Source organism: Ostrinia nubilalis, chromosome 4 (assembly GCF_963855985.1).
Source record: "Ostrinia nubilalis chromosome 4, ilOstNubi1.1, whole genome shotgun sequence".
NCBI classification, from domain to species: Eukaryota; Metazoa; Arthropoda; class Insecta; order Lepidoptera; family Crambidae; genus Ostrinia; species Ostrinia nubilalis.
This window is the reverse complement of record NC_087091.1, coordinates 9451612-9466809: the sequence shown is the minus strand read 5'-3', so window position 1 is coordinate 9466809 and position 15198 is coordinate 9451612. Positions and strand designations below refer to the sequence as shown.

The following is a 15198-nucleotide window of genomic DNA, read 5'->3' as shown; positions in this document are numbered from 1 at the left end:
AAGACGGAAGACGGTCGAGTTGTTATACTCGTAAGAAGATTGTAGGTAAAGCTGTAAAGGACGTGAAGTGTAATAATTGTTTAACGTGCAATATACGAAATTGATAAATTCATCAAGTTGTACTTATTCAAGAAAGAACTCCCACTGCTACAGTAATTAGCAATTACTAGACTTATTTAGAAACATCAACCAAAATTATTATAAATAAATAAATAAGACAGACAAATCAGCGTACAGTAAAAACTGTCGGGAGTAGGATATTGAAAGTTGGTACAAATCTTACTTTTAAAACGAATTTTCTTTAGTCATACAACTATAAATATTGTTACTTATCCAGTCCCGGGAGGTTGCTAGTGTTTTAAAAAATAGATTAATGTTCATAAAGTTAATAACACAGGTATTAGTTAAAGAAAATACATTAGCATTACAAATTAAGTACACGTTTAATGTTTTATTTCATGATTTCGAATGGATTCGTTTTTTAATGACTAAAAATATATTGGAACGCCCACCGACTAGCAAACGTATGGTTAAAATGTAGAGTGGGTTTAATTCTGCGATTGAGAGATATTGCGTCTGGATTTAATAAAAAAAATAAACTTTTATAAGGGTTCTAAAAACTGTTCAGTTACCTACGTAGAATCTAATAATAACGTCTGCCACATACGTTTTTCTTACAAATTAAATTATTAAAAGTACAAAGATGTTTTATTAATCCTGAAATAATCATTGACTTCAGTTAATAGCGAACTTTTTAAAAGGAAAATCTTATTACAGGAGATACTTAAAGCAGGGATTCTCCCTGAAATCAAAGCTTTCTCTTAGGTATTGGATGCGCTGAAATCTTTCGCCGCGCCTTAGGGCTCTAGTCCTAAATACTTCGCTCATTTTTTTTTCAATTGGTAAATTTCGCACGATTTGATGATATCACCTTGCGCCGTGTCTAGCCAGTTATTTATTTGTCCACGCCAAAGGCGAATCAACTCCTATTTTCGTTTAATCTAGGTTCAATATACCTATTTATTATAATTAAGTTATCTCTTAAAATTTTCCATCTGATGATACTTTTGAATGTACCGTTATTATAACAGGATTAAATTTATTCCTTTGTTTATTCCATTTATTTCTTACTTTTTTTCTAGAATAAAAAAAACACATAGAATGAACGATACAGTTAGATTTATGGGGAAAGCCAATGAATATTTACTGTTTACTTATTAACTTAAAATTATAACTTTTTATTGAGATTTATTGAGTTGTACTGAAACATAAAGTAAAATATGATGGTGTCATCACCAAAAGGACTCCTCATATGCCCAAGTTCCGGCTCCGTGGTGGGAAATTGGTGGCTCCCATACCCGTGACCTTCGAACGTGCCTTTAAAATACCTCCATGCTTAGAGCACACCAAAAGAATGTCTGATAAGTCTGCGACATGGTGCCTAACCATTAAAGTAGTTACAAAAACATCATAATTCCCAATATAAATAACCATATCACACAAAGATTACGCGTCGTGAATAATAAGCAGGCGGTTGAACTCAAAAGTTTTCGGATACATACATTTAACAGAAGCTTTTAAGGCAATTAGCCTGATGGAGTGTAAAATGTAAAATTCGTGGTGAAAATCGGTGGGTAATTATTAATGGCGATAATTGTGTTAGGATCTAAAATACGGCAGGCGTCGCGGGCGCATGTAGGGAGCGATTATCACATGTGTCACACAGCCGAAAGGCACGCACACACGCGCAGGCTTTATATGCCAAATACGTTGCGGTATCGGAGTTAACGTAAGAGGTATAAGAGGCGCATCTTCGAGTTTGCACATTTTAGTTTGAAAGCCGGCCGCGGAGAGCGGGTGATGTTAGCGAATTTGCGGCGTTAGTACGGGATCGGTGTAGTGGACGCGGGACTGGCGCCTGCCGCGAGAGGGACGCGCCCGGGAGGGCTCACTCCCGTCATGGGAAAGGGAACACTTATTTATTTTTTGGTAAGTTTAAGTTTTAAGAATAAAGACATCAAAATATTTTATTGCTATAGAAAAAAAGCTCCTAATATCAATTATTGAAGTCTTTTAGTTGTGCTGATTTTAATAGTATAAATTAAGTATATTAAAATACTATTTTAGTAAATAATTTTCATACAAAATTAAATCTTTATGGTTTTTAAGGAAACTATTCGAGTAATTTCGGACAACCTATATTTTTTTTTTTTATCCACAACGAGGAAGCTCTTGGCCTGTATCTCACCTGATGGTAAGTGACGATCAGGCCGAAGGTGGAAGCGAGCTTAACCCGGAATCCTCAACCACGGAGGAACTGGCTATCTTACCTCTAACTGCCGGAACACAACAATGCTGTTAACATTGTTGTTATGGCGACAGACTTAATTAATACTTTAGGCTTAATTATTGTAAGGATAAATAATTTTCCTTTAACACCAATTAACATTTAATAAAAATAATTATTAATTTAATGTAAGCGTACCTTCTTTATCCTGTTAAGGAACTAAAAGGGATGCCGTACATTCCTGATCACCCGTTTAAAACTATGGTTAACTCTACTTTTTAGCTTTATTAATAAAATATGGCATATTTCTTAGCGGCTGAATTTCAGGATTGAAAAAAACACTTTAAAATAAGTGTCAATGATAAAATGTCTCATCTAAATTATAATTTTAAAGGCTTTTCATTTGCCTTAGTATAATATTAAAGTTTCTACATTTAATTTTCATTATGTTAAATTAAACGCTACAACTAATTAATTCCATGAAGTATTCCACTTCATGAACAACAAAGGTATGGAAAATTAAGAATATGTAGGTGTTTAATTTTAGCTTTATTCTAAAATGTTATTTGTCTTTCACATATTAAACTTTATTTTATACTTTAAAATTCTGCCATGATAATAAAAGTCCCGTAAGTCAAAATTACGTACTTAACTACAATACTTGAAAGAGAAGAGTACATTAATGTAAATACTGAGGCATCTTATGTAGCTGTAATAGAGGTCAATTAGCAAAAAAAAAAATGTAATAAGTTTAAGTGCAATATCACTTTATAGAGTCATCATTGTCCACTTAAATAGGTACAAACAATTCTCTGCCCACGATGACTGTATAAAATAAAAAACAAAACCAAGAAGGCCATTTTGAGTCACCAGAGCCTACGTAAAATATCATCAAAAAAGGATTTACCAATTTGCCACACAAAGTCGCGAGTTTACCGTCAAGGTACCAGTCAAGCGTGAGTCGGAATGTAAAATGTCGGACGTTATGAAAACGACAAGCGAAAAATAGTTTAAGCCAGGTGTCCGGATTTTGGATGGATGGTCAGGAAAATGGGAAAGCTTTTACTGTGACACAGTAAAATATTAAATAACTAAACGTCTGTTTCCTTGTATTTTTATTATAAACTAGTGACCCACTCCGGCTTCGCAAGAGCACGAATCCTACCGAGGTTGTTCAAAAGATCTAGCGACTCTAGATTACAAATAGACGGAGCAAGATTGTTTTAATTTTGCCCACCGACTGACCAATAACCAACTTTAAAAAGCTGTTTAATTTCACAGCCTAAACCAATTTAAGTAACTTTGAATAAAAATCCTCACCCTTATAGTTCCGCAAACAGAATAAGCGTCATACTTTAACACCGCTTTTTTCCGACGCCGGGGGTGAAAACTCCTTTCTGTCTGCCACTTCATAATAATGTCTGGGTCAAAGCCTCTAATCTCCATCACAATGTTGAAATTACCTTTTTTATTTTCGCGAAGGAAATAAACTTTAACGGCTTGATCATAAACCGGGGTAGTTAATCAATGCTTTAGCGAAACAATAAACAACGTCCTAAAGCAACCGAATAACCGTCATGATGCCTATCACAGAATTTTTTTTTGCAAAAATTTGGAAACTCCAAATACTTACTTTTCACAACTAAGCCTCAATCAGAGCAGTTACTAACGGACAGCATAATATTTAAAGTTGTCCTATTCTTCCATGCTCAGACATTTTCGACGCCAAGCAAAACTCTGTGGCATCCAATTTAAGTTGTAATATACTTAGTAACTTTTCAGCAGAATTTTATAGTCTTATAGCATAAAACTGGATGCAAGTGGCCAGAGTCAGGAAGTCGGATGAAGAGGAGGTTTATGTTGATGAACCCCAAAAGCCAATATAGATAGATAGATAGTACAATAAATATGCTGTCGCTTATACAACACCAACATAATTATGTATATTCAATATTGAACATGAGATTGTTACAAATATATTCAATCGTAAAAGAAGTTACAAAGGGTCTTGGCATTTCATACTAAGTAAGTATTTCGTGACCCTTCCAGAACGTTTTATATTCAAATATGTATATTGCCCTTGCCGCAATCAAGTCGTGTCCCATCAATGATGCCATTTTAATCCTTTGACGTGGCGGTAAATGTAAGAGAAATCTTTTTCAGGGTTACTCGTAGTACGTTAGGTGACTTAAATATGCATTGAAAATGCTAAGACCTGAATTACCTTCGCTTTCTCGTTTCATAGCGATAGTACGCGTATACGAAACTTACTCTACGTACTCTATTTTTACGTTAAAGTTTGTTTTAGAGACCACTAAAGTTACCAGATTAATGCGAAGCTAATAAAGTTTGGCAATATTGCAAATAAATAAAGTCGGCTAACGTTGGAATCGAACTTTTTAAATAGGATAGCCCTATTAAATTAAATAAACCTATAATTAATTGGAAGTAAAATAATTTTCAGATCAATGAATCAGTCAAGTGTCTTTTTCAGCTGCCATATGTTCAAAATTGCAAGCTATGATGATCTCAGACACGTAGGTCACTTTCAGTTAATTTTTTAGTATATTAAAATATGCATATGACGCAAACTGAACATCTGTCTATGTCAGTGACAAGCGTTCAATTTTAAACGCATTTTGATACAATTATTTTAAGAGAACTCCCAAACAATAGATTATTATAATGCGTTTCTTATGATGATAGATGAATACTCTCAAATCATTCAGATTAAATGCCAGAGGCACAAATTCTTGCCACTAATATCATGGATCATCAATCACATTATAATATTCCACCCAAATATTCTGCAAAGCCACTGCAAGTTGAATGTCCTCCGATACCACATATGACATCAATCCATTGGACAATGCGGGATTATCAGTATGCGATCTTCGGTTATTATATGCGTAGGTTTAAGTACGAAAAGCTTTTGCTATTCACTCTTTTATAAACAGAATACCTAAGCCTTATCAAAAAACATCTGATGAGATTATTAGCTGTTAGACGATATCAATGCTATGGCATTTAACCTTTACTATAACTAATGACTTCACGTTCAAATTTATTATTTCATATAAATAATACATTCTAAATTCATATATGCCGTTCTTAACCAAAAAACTAACATATAGCTTAAAAAACATAAAACATGTCTGCGACACACAATATTTGGTTGAAACAATTTAAACATTTAGACACGTTTGAATCATTTGTCAATTTTATTGTTAATTTGAGTGCTATTTGTTCGGAAGACAAAAGGGAAAGAAGTGGGTTGGTCACCAGGTCCGCCACAGACATCATTAACAGCGACGTTAAACGCATTGTTTGCTTTACATAACAAATGGCGAGATAGCAGACCGTACAGAAAGATATTAGATGACAAAAGATGTCCGTTAATATACGCATGAATTAACTTATGCCGTGACGTCTGGTGACTCAGGATACAGCCCCAGTTGTAAGTGCTGATAGGTCGTTACGTCTACGATTCTACATCCATTCATGCGTTGTCCATTAAACTTTTCTTTCATTCGACGCAAGAGATAATTACACTCGACCTATCAATTTCAGTTAGTTAATTAATAATTCTGCGAATTAATCTATTAGAAAAAAGATTTCCGAGCCCCTCATGGTACTTGACAGCAGCAAATTAAGTTTATTATATTACATAATAATTCAATTTTCATCGGTAATCTATTAAGGGGCATAAATCTCTGAAAAGCTACGGATATTTTAAAATTTCATTGGAAAACGAGAAGATCCGTGGTTCCCAAGGTAATCTCAATTAATAATTTATGGGAAGTTCACGGATCGATTCTGAATCGCAGTTAATAATAAACTTGATTGCCCGAATTTTCAATAAAATACGAAGTAAATACTGTTATGTTATAAACAGCATGTCAATATAGACTTTTATCAAAGAAAATATCATCGTTAAAATATGAACTTAAGCATATACTAAGTACGATTTTGCCACAAAAATGTCAATGTTTCTTAAGTTATGTCAACTGTACCTGTATAATTTTGTATATTATGTACTTATAGCGGCATCAACCTCCATCAGAATCGTTGACACACACTTACTAGAGAATCCATTTGTCTGTAGGTATACTTACGCTTTTCCGACAGATTGGACACTGCTTATCCATCTAGTCTCTTGAAATGGACATTGACATTCATTGGACTGTAACATAGTATTTCTCGCGTCTGCTGGAACGCTTACAGTTGTGTACCAGCCTAAACCCGTGCAAAATTTGGTTACATCCAAAAATTTCAACCGATTGGAAAGATGCCTTTGTGACTGCTAGATCAATAAATTGAACTTATGAACGAACTTCATTGACTTTCCCAAGTAAGTATTATTAAATGGAGTATTGTTTAGATAAATAACGGTCTGCTACAGCAAAAACTCACGAAGCATTGACATCTTTAAAACCGTACATCTTCAGTAGGTAATGCGAGCTTAGCACTGATAACGAGCATGTTTTTATTTTTTTCAGCTCATTGTCCCGTCAATCAAATCATCATGTCAATGGCTATGGGCGTATTAAAATTATTTTGACAAACGTAATCAAAACATAACGGTAGAGTTTAATGCAAAATATTTCTAAAACAATTGAACTCATGTGCGTTTATATAAATTTTGTCAGATGAATTAATAAGACAGCCATGTATAAGGGTCAACAACATATTATGACTGTTATGTCGTTGGTCCAACTAAAAGTAGTCATTAGCTGGTTGGTTATTAAATTGTTTGGAAAAATGGAAAACTTATACGTAAATTGAATATTGCGCTCTTACAAAAATGACCTATCCAATAACTCACGTGGATCCTCATACAAATACACCCAAACAAAGTTTTTATTTGGTAATAAAGCAAATAAACCTATTAAAGGATTCATAGACCTCATGAGTCAAAAAATCTTTGTTTATCCACGTTTTGTGTGTCCACTAAAGAATGTCATTATGATTATGAGTCACGTCCATTTTTATCAAAGTCGATACTATCAACCGGTTGTACAAACGAGACGAGAGGTACAGGGACATTGTGCAATAACGGACCTACCTAGGAGAATAGTTTAAAGGTTGAGGATGCGAGCTAGCTCACCTCTGAGAGTCGCACATGACGTCAGCTCGTGGAAGCGGCCTTTTAGGCAGCGAAGGCTTAATCACTCGAAGCTCAATTCGACAGGTGAACAAACCAACATGACTTATGACGTTGACGTTAATTAATTATATTCTCACACGCTGTTCATAATTTTGCTAAAATTCGAATCGCTACACCCTTAAGCTCCCCAAGTTATAAAGTAAACGAACGCTGAAGTTTACTTAATGCTAATTCAGCGTTTCCCACACGTTTCATAAACTCGATTTTCAATTATTACGTTGGCTTCAACGATTTCTGTACTGTAGTGACTGCTTTAAGAGCTTATTTTTCAGTCCCTACAGCACTAAAGTTATTGGTATGTCATGAAATGATTGAACAAGACAACTGCTTTGTCATAGCTGACCAGAGAAAAGTCCTTTAAAATAGAGATATTGTGTTCACCTTTCACCTCTAACTTCACTTGTAGAGTCAATATAATTAAGTGATTAAAAAGTATATCAGGGATAATGAGGGTAGTTAGGCAATACGGTCCCATTCTCACGCGATGTCCGAAGTAGTTCGCTAGACGACCAATGCTCGTTTTCTTTGCCCCATTCACCGATTGAGCCATGCATTTACTGCGAACAATGTTTGTAAATGCCTCAGATGTCTAGCTCAGCCTAGGTTGTATGAACAAAGTAATACTATTGGTAATAATAACTACCTTAATGTTCCTTTTATGCATAAGCGATGACTTAATATCCACAATAGGCTGACCTTGAAATTCTTTCACAAGCGACAATCATATGACTCTTTCCACCCATAAATATAAAGCTTATTTTCCTATATCACCAATTGGTTCCTCGTTGCTTAGCTCACCCTTTGATATTTCTATTTAAACATAGAAAAACTTTATACAGTTTAACTAGTTTTTATTCCATTGGAAACGTCGTTATTGGATGTGAACCAATTATGAATACTTTAACAATATAATTAAGTATACCATACATGTCGCCGCAACTATATTAATTGGAAATATCCGGTAAATCTGGTTTACTTAACATTTCATGATTTCATCTTGTCAAAGCCCTTAATGAGAAGTAATAGATACAATCCCTACCTGATCCGATTAAAATAATAATAAAATAAGTAATTTAAGAGAATTAGATCATTGATATAATAGTCTTGAATATAAATCAATCTAAGCGGTTGGAACACAAGAATAAGATCTGTCATTCGCTATTTTATTTATAGCTTTGCTTGGACCCGTCGCGTCGATTTTGTTTCATATAAGAAACCGTCTTGATTGCGGGTTGCGCAAAAAATAGAATAACGATCCGGAATAGTTAGTGTCAGAATTTTCTAATAAACCTACGCACTTAGATTAAATTAGTAGTACCTACACTTGGTAATAGGATCCTGTAGTAATGCCTCCTTTTACGCATATTTTCAACTGAAAATATTTTTCAGTTAATAATGGCATCATTTTTCTCAACGCATGAAAGCATTTGTAGCAGTATTTTTATTATTTATTTGATAAGCCGCAATCGGTTTCGGTGTAATCTTATTTCAATGCTTTGTTATCATGACCATTTCTCATCACGAGTCGATCAACACAAACATCGACAGTTGTGAAATATTAATTATTATTGTTCTCCAAACTGACGCACAGGTCCTAATGAATCCCCAATGACAATATCGGATTAATGCGCAAACACACACATATTACAATGTCATCGGTTAGGAAATAATAGTCAATATTTACCAAAGATGGCACTTAACATTTTGCATTATTCAAATTTCCCAATGCATCTTAGGTACATATCTGTTTGTTTAATGTTTAGTTAAGTATAGACAATTTGATAATTGCGTTGCAATATTGCAACATTTTACATTTTCGATAGTAATGAGCACTTAACATAATTCTATTTATATTTGACGACTGTCAAAAGACCGAATACGACCTTTTGGTGATTGCGTTAAATGGTTACCTACACAAAGGTACAAAACTTGCTGAATCTCGTCAGGCCAATCACGTGAAAAGCGTGATGACAGGTTGCGCACGGATTGAAAAGTTAATGATGACACGCGTGACCCATAAAATGGTCGATTGATACAAAAAGATGGCCAATAATAAAGGTTAGAAAAATACTTTCGCTGGTAAAGCACGGGAGCCGGATTCACGCGACCTTCACCTGTTTGCTCTACGACTTAGCGCCTAGATTTGAATCCGACGGCGAGAGTGACATAACCCGCTCTTCGCTGGCTGGCGTCATCGACCGCACCTTGACATGATATACATTCGAAAAAAACGTTTGAACTCTACCAAATTTAATTGGGCATCCTATAAACAATCCTAGACAATGTATCTTGTTTTTTTTTAGATATTGTTTTTTTAAGATATAAAGCTTATTATAAAGTTTAAATAAAATAATAGAGATTAATTTGATTTTACTAACAAATAAGTTTTCAGAATGTAGAAAATGTTAAGTATCGCTTTTTGTATCTTTTTAGTAATCTATCTGGTATCTGGTCTGGTCTCTACAAGAAAACCAGTCTCGGCTCGTAGACATTTCTGTTTTTCTAATGACATTACTAATGTTTTTCTTTAGTCAATTAAATAAACACGTCATTTCTATAAATAACACTGTCTGGGTATCGTTAACTTTTAACATCTAATAAAACAGTTGTTTGCCCTTCTCGCAAACTTTTCCTTAGCTTTTGGCCTAGCATTCACTATCTTCAGTTACGAAAGTCAATTTAGGTAAACAATAGCACTAAAAACTAATTACGAGTAAATAATTATCATTATTAATTGATTGAGCAATGCAAAATGTTACATTGCAAATAAAAAATCCAATAAATTTTGACTTCAGCCTTTTAACAAAACTATTGTGAAAAATTTTTTTTTTCTTTTAATAAATCTTCGGGCAATTCTTTACTTTGTTTTAAGATTAATTACAATCGTGTGCGTTAAGCTTAAAAGCTTCTCATATGAATGTTACTTAAATATAGTGCTAAACCCTTTTACAGCTATGGCAGCTATGACTTTTTTCGTTTGTAGGTGGAAGACAGAGCTACGAGAATAATAATTCCCATCTTTGTTGTTTATGGGGCACTTACCCCATTTTATTGCGCTTTATGCGCCTCCTAAGACTATTTAAAAAATAATAAGGATATCAATTATTGCCATCCCGCAGGCTTCTACTAAATCACGTTTCGCGTGATGCGGGAACATCAGCGAAATTAACTCCAAAACTTTATGCAACACATGCGTGACTCCGAGAAATTCGAATCCGAATAAAATATGTCGTTATTTGAATGTTTCGTCATTTATTTTGTCCCCGGCACCGACGGCCTCATCTTACAACACAATAAATATGCAAATCCTTACAGGGAACGCTGACGAAAACCAAACATAAATTTTATTATGAAAAATATACTTAATACCATACTCTACAATGTACACATATCCATTTTAAGACTGAACTCTACTTATGATTTCATCTCTATATTATTATCTACGATGATCAATATTATGTCACTGCAAATTCGTAAATAGTCGATTCACTCGAATAAATTAGTATGATAATATTGTGAGTGTGAGTAATAAATAATCCTTAAAAAATACAAATCTGCTGTGAATTTGCGTAAAATTCAATATTCTGTGTATTATAATATCTTTTTAATATTTGTTTACCAAATTAACGTATTTTAAATCAGTTCCTTCACTACCGCATAGATAAATATAAATAAGCTTAAATTATGCACAATACCTACTCAACGTCATATCGATTACATTCGCTTAAGAATTGAAATTCTGTAACTGTCGGTAATTAACCATTATGCATTGTATTTAAGGACCACTGTGGCATATTAAATACATATTTTACTGCAACACCTACAAGGGCAGTAGGTAGCACGATAGCATCCTCTTGGACATAAAGATATGACCACTATGTTTCAATGATCACGGGCTAGTAACAAGTTTTAAATGAATCATCACAATGCGCTGCGGCCTACGCATAAACCACACATTAGATGCATTGCAGTCATCTTTATGTGACAAAGTCGCCTTTAAATCCGGGAAAATAAACCACATGTTGTATCAAAGAGCGCATATCGCAACACGAACATCTTCATCACGACAGTCCTAACATTTTGGAGGAACCGAAATGCAAATCTTGTTTCTTTTTCCATTCATGTGTGAAATATCGCGAAGAATTATTACTATCAAAAATATCTCGACCATGACTCATGAACCTCTTCGTTTTAATGTGAACTTTGGGTCTAAGTTACTAAATAAATGGTACAGTAAAGACCCTGAGCATAAAACCGCAATAAACGTCATGGGTGCGTTTCATTTTGTCGTCAAATCATAAATATCTTATTAATGATTTCCATGTTCCGTGAATACGCTGTGTATTGAGTTTATTGGATATTATTTTGATATTTTCATCTTTACTCGTAGCAATCTGTTAACTCTTGAAGATTATTTTATTAACTCTACCTACTTAACCGATGATACATAGTCGATTTTTCACTTCCGACACTCCAAAATGAAATGTAGGTAACTAGCACTGTTTAAAATAAATAAAAGTGATTCGAACATAGATCAGGAGCGAAGTTTGACCGGAATCCAAAGGATGGCTGACTAATCTGCGTATTATTCCGCACCACGCGCGGTTCTTTTAGCCTGGCTTTGTATGTCAACGCTTTTGTTTCGCGAATTTTCGCCGTCCACAAACCTGGTTTGACTACTTTTGGGTACTTACAGCGTGTCCCAGATCAAAAAACAATTTACTTTGATGTTTGTCTCGTACGTGAGTTTGAAACAAGGCGCGAGGTTACGGTCACGGAGGCGAGTATTAACCGCGTGTACTCGGGCTGCATTATAAATCGTAAATTTGGTAAAGCAACAAGTGCACACAATATTTTTCGACCTTCTGACCGTGATCTCTATCTTTTGGTCCGTCAGATTTATTTTTGTAACATCTAACCTTTATACTTCAGGACCTTGGTTCTTCATAATGTTGAAAAATACCTATATTTATTGTTAGTCATCAATTCAATTTGGTTTAGCTTTAGCCTCGCTTAGGATGAACTCTTACAATGCAACGGTTACAATTTTTTAGTAGATGATATTATGTAAAACATAAGATTTATAATAGGTCCTACCGTCTAATAAAGTCTTGTTACTCTAAATTGTCCAAGATAATTGTCATTAGCGGATAAATTGTCTAATGTAAATACATGCATAGTCGTAAATTAGGTATCATCATATTAGGTTTCGAAACAAAATTAGGCACTTAGTTAAACAAGAAACACTGCATTTATTATACTAACAACGAATTTCAACATGCATTCGAGCATGTTGAAAATGATTTAAATAATTATTCAATGTAGGTATACCAATCTACTCTTTATGTATGTTTAATACATAATATCAAACAACAATTTAAGAATTTACTTTAGACTAGCGGCCGCCCGCGACTTCGTACGCATGGACCCCGTTTTACCCCCTTCATCTATCTTACACGGTTAAGATTTTTTCATACAAATGTTTTTTCCCGCAAACTCCCGTTCCCGTGGGAATTTTGCAATATCCTGTTGTAACTAAGCTTTAAGTTTACTAAGGTACCTGCATGCCAAATTTCAAGCGTCTAACTTAAGCAGTTTAGATTTTTCATACAAAAAGATTTTCCCGCTAATTCCCGGTCCCGTGGGAATTCCTAAGTATCCTATAACCTGCCCAGGAGTATGAAGAATAATTGTACCAAGTTTCGTTAAAATCCGTCGAGTAGTTTTTGTTTCTATAAGGAACATACAGACAGACAGACAGACAGACAGACAGACAGACAAAAATTTTACTGATTGCATTTTTGGCATCAGTATCGATCACTAATCATCCCCTGATAGTTATTTTGAAAATATATTTCATGTACAGAATTGACCTCTCTACAGATTTATTATAAGTATAGATAAATACACCATTTATCATTAAAGGATAGTATCAACTTTTGACATTACATTTTTGCTTATAACTGAAAGATAGGTACATACCTACTCGTACATAGAATGGGCAATCAAATCAAAACACTTTTTTAATAATTGTCTGCTTTATGTACGCGTTTGATTTAATTATTTGTAATTTAAGTGGCATTGATTGATTAACTAAACAAATGAACTTTATGTTCGCTAAATATTCACTGACAGATTGTGAATATGCATTTACGTCTTAAAAAAGAATCAATAATTTATAACATCACTATTATATTTCATATTGAGTATCTCCTTGGCAGTTTTGCAATGCTTTACCAATTCGTTTGCTGTTAAGCAGCCAGCAAACATAAACGAATTACGATATTTTAACGCCTCAGTATGCAAACACTAAAAGATCTAACATAATGTATTATCCTGATGGATACTTTAAGAAATAAACTACATAAACCTTGTAAATAAAATGTATGATACGAAAGACCACACTTATTTATAAATAATACAAAATGAAATTAATAACTCAAAGCTAGATTAGTTGTTAATAATTTGATCACGAAAATATTTGTATTAATTACTTAAAAAATTTAGGTAATATGACCTTGTTAATTTGTTTTATTTTATACAGTTTCACATATTTGTTTGATATCACATTCTTATTACATTCCACATTATACTTATTCCACTTTATGCTGACTCTGCAAACGAAAGATTTCTAAAGTAATATTCATTTTTAAAATAGCAACGTGTTTATTTTGTAATCAATCCTTTTCACCCTATTGATTTATAAGTCAACTCTTGGCAAAGCAAAGTTGATCGTAAAACAGAGTAACTGACAACTTTCCCAAATGCAAATTGGAAAGTGAAAAGTAATTTGGTAAAACGGACCCCTGGGCACGGAGTAAATTGGTTAGAGTAAAAAGTTTTCGTGATATCTATCCCAGATTACGATATCTAATTAATTTTCTACTTATGAAAGAAAAAAATCTGTATTTTAAATTAATGGCCTTTCGTGAAAAAATTAACTTCGAATTATGAGACTGCATTCAAAATTTAAATTAAATCTCAAGAACAGATCTGAGCCCGTGATTGGTCGAAAATCAATTAATTAAAGGGATGGAGTTCTAAAGTTTGAAGCGATTTTTGAGCACAAAACTAGGGAGTAACTATTTTACACAATCAGTCCACTAAGTATGACCGTAATTCAAAATTGTATGTTCATAAATGCATTTTCAATGAACACAAACTCATATGGATTAATATGGACATTCAAAAACATCTGCATATTATTGATGCATTATGCAACTCTTTAGATTAGAACATCTATACTAATATTATAAAGCTGAAGAGTTTGTTTGTTTGTTTGTTTGGTTGAACGCGCTAATCTCAGGAACTACTGGACCGATTTGAAAAATTCTTTTTGTGTTGGATAGCCCGTTAGTTCCTGAAGGCTTTAGGCTATATATCATCACGCTAAGACCAATAGGAGCGGAGCACCAATGAAGAATATTTCAAATCAGTGATTTTTTTCCTTTTGAGAGCTGACGCTGCGTAAACGGTTAAAGTTTCGCAAAAATCATGTATAACAGGATTGTTCCCCTTTAAAAGTTCTAAAAAAAAGTCCGCGATAGTATATGTCTATCTTTTAAGGTTGGCTCATAGTAACCCTTTTTATGCAAAAAGAAATCTGTTTTATATTAATGCATTATTTGCGGAGTTTTTTTCATAAACATGATATTAATCCTTATCCATATAAATAAGTTATTCATCACAAGTAATTAATTTTAAACATACTTGGCCTTTACACCATTCGATTTCAATAAATATC

The 15198-nt window shown here is 33.7% G+C and overlaps 1 protein-coding gene across 2 annotated transcripts in view; it reads left to right on the top strand.

Annotated features, from left to right (window-relative positions):
• Positions 1-1800: 1800 nt before the first annotated feature.
• Positions 1801-15198, top strand: part of LOC135088658 (collagen alpha-2(IV) chain-like) — a 32673-nt gene continuing 19275 nt past the window's right edge. For both annotated transcript variants that reach the window (XM_063983589.1, XM_063983588.1), the window contains exon 1: positions 1801-1989. In XM_063983589.1, coding sequence (XP_063839659.1) covers positions 1960-1989 — 30 coding nt within the window. In that variant the 5' untranslated portion in view covers positions 1801-1959. The remainder of the gene's footprint in view (positions 1990-15198) is intronic.